We start from the raw sequence: 16270 nt of genomic DNA on the forward strand, positions 1-16270 counted from the left end.
TGGATATTCCCAGAGAGGAGAACCGCAAACAATTATTCTGTTCTGCGAACTTTCCGTGCACTACGGAAAGTTCAGTGTGTATTGAGTAGTGTGTATGTGGTCTCTGAGGGGATGTTGAACACATTTTTTCTTTGAGGTTTGGAAGGAAAATTATCAACTTTAGCAGCGCGAATCCGTTCAGCCGATTCTGTTGACAAAGAACAACTCTATATGAACCCTGTGTGTGTGTTTGTGCAGAAAAGTCGTGGGTTCAGTGCAACCAAAAGTATGTTTAAAGGGATATTTCAGCCGAAAATGGAAATTATGTCATCATAATTAAGTTACTCTTAACCGGTATAAATTTCTTTCTTCCGTGAGGGTGAACCGTTAAAAGACTTTACCAATTCATATTTATGCGCTGTTCATCAGCAACAATTTAAAAGCACCATGCAAAACACAACAGCCAATCAGTACATGCTGCACGCTAGTTTAGGGGTCACATATCTCAGCATTCACCTCTGATGCAAGTAAAAAATAAACCATCATGCGTGGTTAATTTAGATTGGATAAAAGTACCTTGACACCCTCGTTGTAACTGTCCACTGGGTTTAAGTTGGTCAGGTGACACGGCGCACCGGGACGGGGCGGTTTCTTTGGAGGTGCTACATGTTCTGCTAACACAGGGAGGAACAGAGTTAGTCACTAAAACTACTGATTTATAGTTGTTGATTATAAGTATAGTAACAATATATTTAAAGCATTTTGCAAAATATTCTGGTATATGCAAATATATAAGTGGTTTAAGAGTGTAGGGAGAGTGAGTCTTGTGAGTGGGCAGTTGCTGCAGAGCTCCTTTGGCGCACTTTGTTTGCCGCGATTCTCTGATTGGTGGATTTTACACCTCAGGATTATGGGTAGTGTAGTTCTTAACCAGGATTTCCACTATTAAACACTTTTTTTTTTTTTTTTATGAAGTTGAAATACTGCAGACCGATGGCTTCAACAGAAGCATTTATCATCGATTTACAACCTTATAGGATACGCTAGGTCTGTCTTTCACCCTTTAAGCTCTGAAGGGGTTTTTAAAGATTTCCTGTTTCAGTGGAATACCCAAAATTAAAGGCTTATAACTCGAAAAAAACAAAAAAAAAAACAACAACAAAAAAACAAGGAGGGTCAAGTGTTTGGTATCATTGTAAAGAAAAAAAAAAATAATGATATAGATTAAGATAGATTCTGAGACTTTCAGCCTAAGAAACTTCTGAAAAAAAAAAAAAAAAATAGAATGTGAGCAAAAATGTCTTTTTTTTCTTATTTGACATAATATATCTCTGTGTGTAAATATAGTGGCTCTATAAAACTGCTTTTGTTTTGTTCCCAATCATATCAACTGTAACTGAGAAAAATTTTGTGTTGATACGACAAAGCAATCAAAAGTTACATTACAAATATAATTTATCATAGTATCCAAAAAACATCTCCAAGTGTCCAAAAGCCTCTCCAAACAAATAAAACATAATAATTGTACATAAGAACTAATTACACATGCAAACACAACAATGACTAAAGGTTTGTATAGCATGAAGACATGATTTTAGTAATGAGATTTCACAGAATGAGTTTCATTCTGTGCCATTTGAGTCATCATCGAGTCTGTGTCATGTATTTGGCGCCATCTCCTGGTGGCCATATGTAACATTGTGCTTCCTGTGGATTATCTAATGATCTATGCATCTGATTATCTTGTGTGTGGGCTCGTTTGAAAGATAATCACCTCCACTAAGTAATGGTATGTATGTTCCGTTTATTTTCCGTGAAGTCATAAGTGAAAATGTGGCAGATAAGCAACACCAACATAATTATCAAAGACATATACTTGGCTATTACTCGCTATATTTTTGTCTGTTAGTAAAATATGCTGGTAGTATTCTACTCTTTAAGAGCTTTCCAACAACATATAACACATGGCTATTTGATCAGTTTGATGTTTTTACTAATTCCAGTAATATGTACAGTGCAACATTTTTATAAATTATCAAAACGGAACACTTCTGATTTGTCTGCCTATTTCAAAGCACTTGTTCAGTTTTGATAATAATGCCTGCATGCATTGGAAAGTAGAGCTTCTAATCTTTCAAACGATACCTATTTTGTGTTGTTCAAGACTGCAGTTGTTAATATTTTGACGATTATCATTTTTTCCCGTGGGCCAATCCGAGCTTAAAGGGCTAAAGGTTAATATGTTATTGTTAATCACTTTTCTATAAAGAAAAAAATAATTATATTTTTACTTTTACAACCAGACTGTTGTGCTCTATTGAAAACTTCAACAACCTACAGTTAGACTAATGAACTATATTACTTGACGGGACATTTAATCATTTGGATTAATATTCATAAATTGAATTTCTTTTCATTTTATTTTTAATGTATCTTACCTGCTTTCCCCACCGGCTGGTAAACGTGCTGTTTCCCCATCTGAAAGACAACAATCACAAACAAGTGTTTAGAAAAACTCAGTCTCAGTTCTCCTCTGGACTTCAGTTTTACTGTAGACTGGCCTTCTGCTGCTCACCAGGGCCCCGTGGAATTGTGGGTAGTTTGTGGGAAGCCAGATATATTTCAGCTCCTTCAAGGCTAAACCCAAAAATGAGTTTCACCCATCAGATCTCAGCAAACACATCGCTCTCTCTAAACGCTCTCATCGTGCAGAGCTGCTCTGCCTCGTCCTGCATGTGTTCAGACCGTTCTGTAATTATGGGCTGAAAATGATGCTGGTTTGCAGGCGATCTTACGAGTTGATAGTGGTGGGAAAAAAATATCGATATGTTAAAGTATCGTAATATTTTTCCTCATGATATTGTATCAATATTTGGCACACATTATTATTTACATTTTTCCATATTAATATTATGGTGATGGGGAAAATGTTTCTCTTTGCCAAATCAATCTAGGAATTCAACAACAGTCCCATAGAAGGTGCAGTTATCATGCTTTACACATAATCACCCTCCCTTACTAAAATGTATTACGGATTTACAGTAGTAACATTAACTGAGGTATTTTGACAAAACTGCTAGCATCATATAAAATAGGTTAACCCTCATTAACTGAAACTGTGTTGGAATAAACAATGTTTTTAAAGTGTTTAGGCTAGAGGTAGACCGATATATCGGTTTTACCGATTAATCGGTGCCGATAGTTGCTTTTTGGAACTATCGGTTATCTGCAAAAATCGATGTCGATAGTTGCCGATAGTTTTTTCGTCATTTCAAAATAAGAGTAAGAATAATAATATTCTTACTATAAGAATAAGAGTGTGTTTTGGGCTTGTTTATACTTAAAAGTCCAACAATATGCACCAAATCTTCATTTGTTCTGGTTATTAATGGGATTTTGGTTGAACAAAAAACTGCATCTGGGATTTTATTAATTTTGTACTCTTTGTCTTTGCCCGCCATAGTAAAGAAAGACGAATTATTTTTTTTGTCGTTGACATTTTATAAATCGATTTTAAAAACTATCGCCGATTAATCGGTTATCGGCCTTTCCCACCACCTTAGTTATCGGTATCGGCAAAATGCACTATCGGTCAACCTCTAGTTTAGGCTACTATTGTAGTCATAAATACTATTATTTATTTTTAGAAAGACTAGCTACTTTGACCTAACCACAGGTATAGGGAGCCTTTATGGTCTTGTATGCTAATGGCTTTGCATTGTACATAGATATTAGGAAATAAACTGGCGAATGAGAAACATTGTGTGATATATTGCAATATATCGTAGTTTTGAATCGCAATACACCAAAAATATCTATATAATATCATATCGTTACCTTGTGATCCCCACCCTTACGAGTTGACGCCTGTTTGTGGCTCGTTATCTGGTTAAAAAAGATCATGGCACTCCGGATTCCTGCCAATGTCACACCCCAAAGTACATCTCATTTACCCCACCACCACAAACATACATCTCTCCCGCAGAAAGTTATTCCTTTTCTCAAAGTCTCTTCAATTTCTCCAGTAAATCAAGTCATTTGAAGGATCAATCTCACAAAAATCATGGTCATATTTCACCACAAAATCAAGGAATAAGGAACAGGGTTTTTTTTGGTTAGAGAAAATTAAGGCTATTTTTGTGTGTGTGTGTGTGTGTGTGTGTATTGTGACATTATTTTTATGACAATTAAGCATATCTCTTTCCCTCCAAAATTCTTATTAATGTTACATGATATCTTATTCTCTTCTCTCTATTGTAAAAATAAAAATGTGAATTTTTGTTATGTTATACTACCTTTATTTTATGCTGATTTAAATAAAAAATAAAATAAATCACTGTGTTGCAGTAACTTATATTTTTAAATCCTGAATAACAGTAATGAGAGTTTATTAAGAAACACCATTGAGAATCATGCGAACTACAAAATAAAAGCATTCAGATGCATTAAGATAATAAGAATATGTAGGGCTGTAAATGTCATGAATTAAAGCACAATTTCACACTAAAGTACAATATTTTCAAATTAATGCACACTTAAGCACAAAATAAAAAATATTCAGACGTGTCGCAGTAATAAGAATATGTGGAAAAAATGCGTTAATTAAAATACATTTTCACATTAAAGCACAAAAATGACAAAAGAAAAACATTCAGAGACTGTGCTGTAAATGTCATAAATTAAAGCACATTCATTAATGTTGAGCTTTAAAGAACAAAAATCGCATTAGAAAAATATTCAGATGCATTTCGGTAATTAAAACACTTTTTTATATTAAACCACAATTTTTTTTTAAATATATTTATTATTATTATTATTATCAATTAATTAAATAATACAATAATTAAAATGAGTTTTTGCGAGATTCACCGTAATGATTATTATGTGAGGTTCAGGACTGACTTTTAAAGTTATTTAAGACTTATGATTAATATGATCAATATTAAAGGCCAGAACAGGAAGTGAGAGAGACTGTGTCCTCACTAAGACACTGTGGCTATTCCTCTGGGAGAAAACAAAAACAAACCGGGAATTCTGGGAACTCACCGGCCCTTGGAGAGCACCGTCCTCCCGGTCAATACTGCCCCTTGAATTCCTCGACTCCAGCTTCTAAACACAAACACAAGCAAGTATTAAAAACATATCGATATATGATCAAAATCATGCATTACTCTCATGAAAAGGATCATCTTATCATTATTCACAGCCGTTTTCCCCTCAAACATCAGGGTTCCCTCACTTTTGACCAATGAATATCCAAACACACCATCCCAAACGAAACCCCTCATTCTTTAACTTCAGTTACCGGCTTTCCGAAACAGAACTTGAAGAGGTGCATCCTCTGTGCGGTGCGTTCGATGGATCGTGACCGCGCTACATTGAGGAAAGACCGCGGTGTGTGTGTTTCCATGATCCGTGCGTAACATAAAATCAGCCGATGAACTCCTGATTCAAGCTAGAGCACGTTTGAAAGTGCCTGACTGCAGAAAACGGGAACTCCTCGCCCACTTTCCCTCTCTGTCTCTGACTGGTTTTCCTCTCTCAGACAGCCTATTCCTGCCAGTCTGCCCTCTCTTTCACATCCCAGTCTTTTCCTCCCACTGTTACAACACAAACAGAAAAAAAAGCTTCTGGTGTCGAATATCGTCAACTGATAATCCACAACACTACACTGAGGGTACGTGTGGAAACTATATTTAAAAGAAAGTAGTATGCAGTATGTATACTGTGCACAGAATGCAAATGTCCTTTAGACATGGGAATACGTTTACCAAAATGTGCTGTTTACAGCAGAACAACATTTTCTAAATTGGGCGATCCATGCAAAACCTGGTCATATTTAACCCCAAAATCAATCCAAAAAATATGAAATTATATTTTGCATAAAGAAAATGAAGCCTACCACACATTCAGGATTTTTTTTGCATTTTTGTGACATTATTTTCAGGACACTTCAGCACATTTTTCCCTCATTTCCGTAATTCTCATCACCGTAACATGTCTTGACATTGCAGTTTTACTATTCCCTTTATTTTCAATGATGTCTCTTATTACCAAAACAGTTATCTTTTTTCTGTATTACAGCAAAAAATGATTCTGTTGTATAATGCACAGCAAAAAAAATTATTTTTTAATTAGCATTTTTGTCTTGTTTTCCGGTAAAAATATATCTAAATATTCCTAAAACGAAAAGATATATTTACTTAACAAGCAAAATGGCATAAGATAGCAAGTCTAGTTTTCTGAGAAATCTCACAAAATTAAGTCAACTTTATCCTTAAAACCAGAAATAAAATCTGACAAAAATTATTTTTTTTTTTTATGCTGTGTGATTTTTTAAAATAAAAATCTGCAAAAATGAAAGGGAGTTTCAAGGGAGGATTACTATGATGTATAAATACTTTACAATTTACAATTTAAATACTAAAATTTTTCGCATTGCGGTAATGAGAATTTGGGGCAAAATGTGCGTAACTGTCATGAAAATAATGTCAAAATGTAAAAAAATCTTAGCAGGCTTCGTTTTCTATTTGTATAACATAATTTCTTCTTCTTCTTTTTTTTTTCTCCTCTTTTCTCCCCAATCTGGAATGCCCAATTCCCAATGCACTCTAAGTCCTCATGGTGGCGTAGTGACTCGCCTCAATCCGGGCGGCGGAGGACGAATCTCAGTTGCCTCCACGTCTGAGACCGTCAATCCGCGCATCTTATTACGTGGCTTGTTGAGCGCATTGACACGGAGACCTAGTGCGTGTGGAGGCTTCACGCTATTCTCCGCGGCATCCACGCACAACTCACCACACGCCCCACCAAGAGCGAACCACATTATAGCGACCACGAGGAGGTTACCCCATGTGACTCTACCCTCCCTAGCAACCGGGCCAATTTAGTTGCTTAGGAGACCTGGCTGGAGTCACTCAGCACGCCCTGGATTCAAACTCGCGACTGCAGAGGTGACAGTCAGCGTCAAAAACGTTGCAACTTGTCACATTTTAATATACAATTTAACTGATGTGCGGTCACCGCTGTGTGTATATGCACTATTTTTACAATGCCAGACTAATTTATTTGTTATGAATAATCGTATCTTTTATGATGTTGACCAAGTTTTACTCTTTGTAATTTTACTTTCCATTTAAAATATCTTTATAGGGGGCCTGGGTATCTCAGTGAGTATTGACGCTGACTACCAAACCTGGAGTCGCGAGTTTGAATCCAGGGTGTGCTGAGTGACTCCAGCCAGGTCTTCTAAGCAACCAAATTGGCCCGGTTGCTAGGGAGGGTAGAGTCACATGGGGTAACCTCCTCGTGGTCGCTATAATGTGGTTCTCGCTCTCGATGGAACGCGTGGTATGTTGTGCGTGGAATAGCGTGAGCCTCCACATGTGCAAAGTCTCCGCAGTAAAACGCCCAGCAAGACACGTGATATGATGTATGGGCTGACTGTCTCAGAAGCGGAAGCAACTGAGATTTCTCTTCCGCCACCCGAAATGAGGTGAGCAACTGCGCCACCACGTGGACCAAGTGAGCATTGGGAATTGGGCATGTCAAATTGGTGAGAAAATGGGATAAATTCCAATATATATATATATATATATATATATACAGTATTATTACTATGATATTAAATTACTCTTAAAATTACTTCGATTTGGGTCATACTGTCCACCCCTAATACTGTTTTCAAATAATAGCAGAGAGAACACAGTATATCCTGCACAATCCATTCCAGATATTTCCTTCTGAAAGAGGCATTTCCTTTTTCCCTTAACCAAACAAAGATGACATAATACAGTGAAGATGCCAAAGCTGAGCTGAGAGCTTTACGGTTCTCAGAACGGCACGACCCACACGCTTTTCCATCGATTCCCACAATCCTCTGCTGCCAAATTAAATAGCACTAAAGCCGCTCATCCTCAGAACCGTCCCGCGATCCGCCAGTTTCCGGATACAGAACGGTGAGTGAAGATATTTCAGCAATCATCAATTAAATCTAAGTTTCAGCACGAGGTGAAAATCATTTCTGTGTCAAATCTGGTAAACGTCAATTAAACGCCTCTCTCGGTACACAGGACATTGTTCTCTGTAATACTTCAACCAATTTCCCACAAATGACTTTTCTGAGCCCTCAAGCTTAAAATATCACCTCAAAATAAACACAGCATGAGAAACACACACAAGTATGAGCAGATCAGTCTTAAAGGCTGCTCGGGGGCGTTTTGAAAGTTTGGCAGGGATTCAGATGAGGTGGATAAAATAGTTAACACCTCAGGCTGCAGCTCCCTTGCTGAGGGAACGTCTCTTAGAGGAGGTGAGCGGTTTAATGTCACAGGTACACAAACAGATTTACAGCTTTGTTTTTCAGATTAAATCTTATGACATCTTTATTTTGTTTCATCTCTTTCTCCAAGTAACAACAACAGGGTTGATGAATGCCACACACACACTCACACACACACACAGAATCTCACACACACACACTCTCACTCACTCTCACACTCACTCACACTCACTCTCACACTCACTCTCACACTCACTCTCACACTCACTCACTCTCACACTCACTCTCACACTCACTCACTCTCACACTCTCACTCACTCTCACACTCTCACTCACACACTCTCTCACACTCTCACCTCACTCTCACACACACTCTCACTCTCACACTCACACACTCTCACTCACACTCTCACTCACACACTCACTCACACACTCACTCACACACTCACTCACACACTCATACTCACTCACACACTCTCACACTCTCTCTCACACACTCACACTCACTCTCACACACTCTCACACTCACACTCTCTCACTCTCACTCACACTCACTCACACTCTCTCTCACACACTCTCACACTCACACACACACACAGAATCTCACACACACTCACTCTCACACTCACTCTCACTCTCACACTCACTCACTCTCACTCACTCTCACACTCTCACTCACTCTCACACTCTCACTCACTCTCACACTCTCACTCACTCTCACACTCTCACTCACACACTCTCTCACACTCTCACCTCACTCTCACACACACTCTCACTCTCACACTCACACTCACACACACACTCTCACTCACTCACACTCTCACTCACACACTCACTCACACACTCATACTCACTCACACACTCTCACACTCTCTCTCACACACTCACACTCACTCTCACTCTCACACTCACACTCTCTCACTCTCACTCACACTCTCTCTCTCTCACACACTCACTCTCTCTCACACACTCTCACACTCACTCACACTCACACTCTCACTCACTAACACTCACTCACACACTCTCACACTCTCACTCACTAACACACACTCTCACACTCACACACTCACTCACACACTCTCACACTCTCAAACTCTCACACACTCACTCACACACACGCTCACTCTCACTCACACACTCACACTCACTCACACACACGCTCACTCTCACTCACACACTCACACACACACACACTCACTCTCTCTCTCACACACACACACACTCACACACACACTCACACTCACACTCACACTCACACTCACACACTCACACAGAGAAAAACATTGGTCAGGTTCAATGTGTCTGATTCATGAACATGAGCAGAACATATTTCTGGGTAAAGCATTCATAAATTTATTCTTACTTTCAATGTTGCATAAAATTCAAAGCAACAATTTACCAAATAATGATTTACAAATAATTTAAACAAATTTGTTCTGCTCATGATTTAGGAATTAATGTGCCTAAATAATAATTCTCTTATTTTAAGTGTTCTCCTAATTTATATTTTCTTTATTTGTGTGTTAATTTGTATTTAATAATTCTCCTAAAATAACTATTCTAACATTTAATATTTTCTTTTTCTTTTTTTTCTTTTAATAATTCTCCTATTTTAACTGTTCTCCTATTTTGTTTTCTTTTTTCTTTTTTATATAATTCCATAGAAACTATTCTGCTTTTATATTTTCCTTTACCATTAATTTTATATCATAATAATTCTCCTATTTTAACTTCATTTTACTTTTTTGGTGTATTTTTATATTTTAATAATTTTCATATTTAAACTATTCTCCTATTTTTTATTGTCTTTTTATTGTTTAATTTATTTTCATTATTCTATTTTTATTTTTTTTAATTTGAATTATTCTCCTATTTTATGTTTTCTTTTTTGGCTTATTTTTTTATTTTATTTTAATAATTCTCCTATTTTAACTATTTTCCCATTTTCTATTTATTTTTTGGTAATCTTTTATTTGAATAATTCTCCTGTTTTAACTATTCTCCTATTTTAAATTTTATTTTTTGTTTATTTTTATTTAAAAATTCTCCTATTATAAATATTCTCCTATTTTGTATTTATTTATTTTAACAATTCTCCTATTTTAAAAAAGCATTTTTTTATTTTTGTTTTATTTTAATAATTATCCTGTTTTAACTACTATTTTTTTTCTTAATTTTTTTTTTACTACCAATTTTATATTTAATTTATTTTTATTTTTATTATAATTCATGTATTTTAACTATTCTCCTATTTAATATTTTCTTTGTTCAATTATTTTATTTGAACTTCTCTCCAATTTTACATTTAATTTTTCGTTTATTTTTTAAAATGGTACAAATTCTTTGATTTAACTATAAGCATTTTAATGACTATTCATGTTTCACAATGATTGTCCAGACTGTTGCTGCAGAATGACATTGTCACGTGATGGTTGTTACTTTTCTCTATTTTTGTATGTCACCCGAGAGAGACAGAGACAGACGTGTGTGTGTGTGTGTGTGTGTGTGTGTGTGCGCCTGTACCAGGAAACTCTCCTCCTGTTCCAACCATCTCTGATCTTCCTCCATCTGCTGCTGTTGTTTCATCAGCGTCTCCTCCATCAGGTGGGCAGGCAGACCCTGACTCCGCCCGAGAGCGCCCCCATCCTGACACACACAAACAACACCACATCATTTCTAAAAACTTTGAACAACCTTGAACAAGCATCCAACTGTCCATCAGAACTGTGTTGTTCAGGTCGACTCACCTCTATGTTTGGAGACCACACTGCCTCGGATCTGTGATGGTTCCATGTTTCATGAGGGTCGAGAACAGAGGCTTGAGGTGGGTATCCTGCACCCGACATATGTGAGCCAGGAAATCCAGACACCTTGAAAGAAGAGAATATGTTTAATTCTAAGTAAAAGCTGTAACAAAGCATGAATTTATTGTGGATTTAGTTTTGTCATGTTTGTGTAGATAATACAATGTTTTTTTAGACACTACCATGACAGTAATACAATGGAATATGATATATATTTTTCCTAAGGGAAGTTGCCAATGGGTCACGCTACTTGCAACATGACCTTTGATCTTTAGACCCTGGAGAATGCCTCTGACCACTTTTTCTGCCTCTTAAATCATTTCATAAACAATCTGATACAAAAATAACAGCAATGTTCTGCATAAAAGCCTTTTAAGGCATAAAAACGGAGGTTACCCTGCAGCGATAACAACAGAATCTGAAGTGTGAGTATTTTTACAGCTCATGGAATGTATTTCGAGTCTTTAAAGAGCGCTCAGGAAATGCCTGCTGTTACACACTCGGGCTTCAGGAACTGAAAATAACGTAACAATTCATGACTGTACACTCTCAAACTCCTTATATATTTGCATATATCTGAACATTTTTGCACTATACTACTGTGAAAATACAGTATATATTTTCTATACTTAAAATCAACAACATTAAATCAATAGTTTGATATTATCATTCGCAATGCTTCATGGGATTGTAGTTCATTCCTTCTTTAAAGACGTTAAGTACACAGTCATGATTGGGGGTGTGGGTAGCTCAGCGAGTACTGACGCTGACTACCACCCCTGGAGTCGCGAGTTTGAATCCAGGGAGTGCTCAGTGACTCCAGCCAGGTCTCCTTAGCAACCAAACTGGCCTGGTTGCTAGGGAGGGTAGAGTCACATGGGGTAACCTACTCGTAGTTGCTATAATGTGGTTCTCACTCTCGGTGGGGTGCGTGGTGAGTTGTGCGTGGATGCCGTGGAGAATAGCGTGAAGCCTCCACATGCACTACATCTCCGCGGTAACGCGCTCAACAAGCCACGTGATAAGATGTGCGGAGGCAACTGAGATTCGTTCTCCGCCACCCGGATTGAGGCGAGTCACTACGCCACCACGAGGACTTAGAGCGCATTGGGATTTGGGCATTCCAAATTGGGAAGAAAATCGAGAAAATGTTATTAAGAGTTCTGGGGCAGACTTCTATTTGCATGTTCTATTCGAATGTTAAAACATGGAAAAAAATACAGCCGAAATGGCTGAAAAAGTGGGCGGGCATTGCTGCGCTCTCTTGTGGTTTTTAGAGGATGGTTGGGTATCTGGTGAGTGTTTGCATGAAGATAAGTGAACGTTCTGGTACCTGGTAATGATTGTGCGGACCAGCATGTTGTGGACTGGGGAAATATCCATCACTGGACCGAGGACTCGGGTAACCAGGTCTGCTGGGCTGTGGAAATCATAAAGAAAAGTCCCAATACTCTTAAAGATCTCATCAAAGTCAGAGGTTTTCTTACCAGATCTCTCCAGTGCAAAGCTGCAGTCATTTTCAAACACTCTAATCCTCTACTAAGGGAAATGACAGATGTTTTTCTTGCGCTTTTCTAAGTGGAGAGTTTTCCACATTCCATAAAACTCTCTGACCTCATCTCATGGACCAAAACCCTCCCTGGATGACAAATTTCAAGTGGCACATGTTGAAAACATCATTTTATCAGAATAAATATGTGACGGCAGTTCTGCTCAAGTGCACAGAGGCAGAACTGCACAGGAAGTCCATTAGTCAGAGTGCCTGGAACTTCCTGTCAGTGTTACATATGCACTCAAAGAGCCGTGATACATCAACTACCGCCTGTTCAACTCTTCAAATAAATCTGATGTTTATCTGAAAGAGTAGAACTGAATTAGCAGATATTTACTTCAAGATATGTGATTTTAATACATGAGGTTGTACATGCACATCCTAAAAGAGTATCAAACTACTTGAATTAGCTTTATTTCTATTAACAGGTGGTAGAAATACAGTGGCCATAAAAGTATTCGCTTTAGATAATAATTTCATAATTTCAAAGCTGCTCGATTTTCACAATGACTTTTAATCAACCGGAGTCATTGAATCATTGGAAATCTCACCTTTGGAGGAGCCTCGTCTGAATTCCCAGTATCCCAGGACACGGTCACCTGTCTCCTCATCTCCATACGGAAGCGCTCCTCCTGCTGGGCCTTCTCCTCCTCCAAGATAGTGCTGCAGAGAGACAGAGCGCATTATTTTACATTTTTATTCCAAATGCTATATCCAGCACATTTTGGCAAATGGCTGTCAAACTATTTAATGCACAGAGAAAACTGACACACTGCTCACGGTATACATACAACAAATAAGTCAGTTTATATAAAGACTGGCATTCTGAATACAAATAATTCAGACTTAGTGATTTTGTGTACGTTACTGGTGTCATACTGCTGTTTAATTCCTTGAAAGCTCAACAGTGACCTCTAGGGTTAGAACTTGAGCAAAATAAAACCACAGACAAGCGCAGAACATCTGCATAATCTTCCTCAAACATGACTGTGATTGATACACACTGTTCAGCAGGGCATCAGTCCACACACACCTGAGTTGCGTCTTGAGTTCGGTGAATCGCGGGCGTTTGCTGGGGTCATACGCCCAGCATTTGGTCATGAGACTGTAGAGGGTGGGGGGGCAGTTGGGGGGCATCGCTAACCTCTCGCCGTTTTCTATCCGCCCGATGACATCATTATTCTTCACGCCCTGGAAGGGCTTGATGCCAAACATGAGGATTTCCCACATACACACACCTGAGGTGACAGACACCCATCAAAAATGACAATCAACATCAATGATTAAAAACAAATGTGCAGGACGTTATTGGAAGACTATAGAGGTCGACCGATATAGTGGATTTTGCCGATACAGTAACTAAGGTGGTGGAAAAGGCAGATAATCGGCAGATAGTTAAAAAAAATTGATTTATAGAATGATCAAAGAGTTCTTAGTCTTTCCTTACTATGACAGGCACAGACATTGTGGCAACAAGAGCCCAAAATCCCAAAAGCAATTTATTGTGCAACCAAACTTCCAATAATAACCAGAAAATTAAGATTTGGTGCATAACGTGGACTTTTAACTATAAACAAACCTGAAATACCCCGGAGACTTTTATTTTGGAAAGACGGAGACATGGCTTCATTACAGTGCTCTATATTAAGTATTACGCTTTTTTATAGCTTCTAATTTCACCAGAAGGGGTTATTTATTAAAAGTAAAAAATTAAGGAATAAAAAACTATCGATTTAGATTTTTGCCAATAACCGATAGTTCCAAAAAGCAACTATCGGCACCGATTAATCGGTTAAAGTTCAAGTTCTTTTATTTATAAAGCACATTTAAAAACAGCATCAAGGCTGACCAAAGTGCTGTAAAATATATTATTATAAAAACACACAATGATTCAAGACCAGGATATTACATACTATTAAAAGCCAATGAAAAGAGATGAGTTTTAAGAGAAGATTTAAAAACAGATAATGAAGATGACAATCTGATACTGATAGGCAAACTATACCATAAGATAGGACCAACAACCGAAAAGGCTCTCCCTCCTCCACGCTTTAGCCTCAAGCATGGGACATCGAGGAGATATTGATCTCTTACAAGTGGGTTGTAAGGGTGTAGTAAGTAGCTGGGAGCTTGGCTGTGTAACGATTTGTAAACAAACAAGAGAATTTTAAAATCAATTCTAGCTTGAACCGGCAGCCAGTGAAGTGATCTTACAATGGGGGTGACATGGTCATACTTCCGACCTCCTTTGAGAAATTTTGCTGCTGCATTTTGAACCAATTGAGTCAAGCAATTAGAGATTTGGAAATTCCACAATAGAGAGAATTACAGTAGTCCAGACGAGAAGTGATTAAAGCATCAACTGCTCTCTCTAACATTTCTCAGACAAAAAGGGTTTAACTTTAGAGAGTAGACGAAGCTGAAAGAAACTGGAACCTATGACAGCACTAATATGTTTGTCAAATTTCAACTGGCTATCAAACTGGACACCCATGTTCCTTACTTTAAGAGAGAGGAAAGCATTGACATTTCCGCATCAAAATTGTCTGTAGGACCAAAGACAGTCACTTCTGTCTTATCTTCATTCAAAAATAAAAAGTTTTTGGCTAGCCAACCTTTTATTTCCTCCAGGCAAGCTAGAAGAGACTGTATTGCAATGTGATCATTTCGTTTAACTGGTAAGTAGATTTGAGTGTCATCAGCGTAGAAGTGGTAGGAGACACATTAACCCTATAATGCCGCCTGTATCAAATGTGATTTGCTATTTTCTAAAGCCTGTGCATCATTAACATAATCCAAATTTTGATGACAATCCTGTTGTCTGCAATGTACTAGATGTCTGCTGCCACATGGTGGATGTTTCCGGCCATTTCTTGATGGAAAAATATTTTTTTTAAATTTCCAAAAATGTCCGCATTTCAAAGTCTTTCTAGCAAGTCAGTCCACTGTCGGTCATGTTTGGAGCACTCTCGGGAGACTATTTCCAGTCATGATAGTGCAGCTCCTATCTACTTGAATGGGAGAACACTGAAATCTCAAAAACAGTTGGTCAAGATTACAATCAAAGGACATATTTCAAATCAGCCATAAAATCTGACAACACTGGGATCATAAATTGTGCTTCTTTACCTCACGCTAAAACACGCAATTTTCCCGGCTTGTATAGCCAATGTGCGTGCGTATTCTAGAGTTGATTGACAGGATGATTTCTGTATCTAAAAGGTGATTGGCTTCTTTAACTGTAAGGCGGGACTTCCTTTATACATCCTTTGCCCGTTGGGCGCTAGATCTTCTTGGCTGGGCGTTCCAATTTCTCCTATTCATTTAAATAGACGTGGCCCGTCTCTCCTAAATAAATAGTCTCTTATAGCATGCACCTGTTTTTTTTTATTTTTTTTATGTGAAATCTTTGCTGATTTTAATAAAGTAAAAGTGACAGTAATAATTATATTGTTACTGATATTTTAAAATGCATATTTGCTGAATATAAGCAACTTGTGCTTGGTTAAAATTTTGTATATTATTTTATTGAAAAAGCCTCTTTGAAATCCACATATCACATATGATTCAACAGGCTTTTGAGGTTTATCTCTCAATCTACATTACATTACATTCATGCACACCACAAAAAACATCACAGAGCTTTGAAAATTC

General features: G+C 37.6%; 1 protein-coding gene across 9 annotated transcripts in view; it reads right to left on the reverse strand.

Annotated features, from left to right (window-relative positions):
- Nucleotides 1-16270, reverse strand: part of ptk2aa (protein tyrosine kinase 2aa) — a 135732-nt gene that overhangs the window by 10762 nt on the left and 108700 nt on the right. For 6 of the 9 annotated variants that reach the window (XM_051670956.1, XM_051670955.1, XM_051670950.1 and 3 more), the window contains 8 exons: nt 13650-13854; nt 13168-13279; nt 12398-12484; nt 11008-11130; nt 10784-10906; nt 5026-5088; nt 2418-2457; nt 556-653 (listed from right to left, as the gene is read on the reverse strand). In XM_051670956.1, the coding sequence (XP_051526916.1) occupies nt 556-653; nt 2418-2457; nt 5026-5088; nt 10784-10906; nt 11008-11130; nt 12398-12484; nt 13168-13279; nt 13650-13854 (851 nt within the window). The remainder of the gene's footprint in view (nt 1-555; nt 654-2417; nt 2458-5025; nt 5089-10783; nt 10907-11007; nt 11131-12397; nt 12485-13167; nt 13280-13649; nt 13855-16270) is intronic. The other 3 variants (XM_051670949.1, XM_051670952.1, XM_051670954.1) reach the window with 1 other exon arrangement.

This window comes from Myxocyprinus asiaticus, chromosome 34 (assembly GCF_019703515.2).
Source record: "Myxocyprinus asiaticus isolate MX2 ecotype Aquarium Trade chromosome 34, UBuf_Myxa_2, whole genome shotgun sequence".
In the NCBI taxonomy this organism is placed as follows: domain Eukaryota; kingdom Metazoa; phylum Chordata; class Actinopteri; order Cypriniformes; family Catostomidae; genus Myxocyprinus; species Myxocyprinus asiaticus.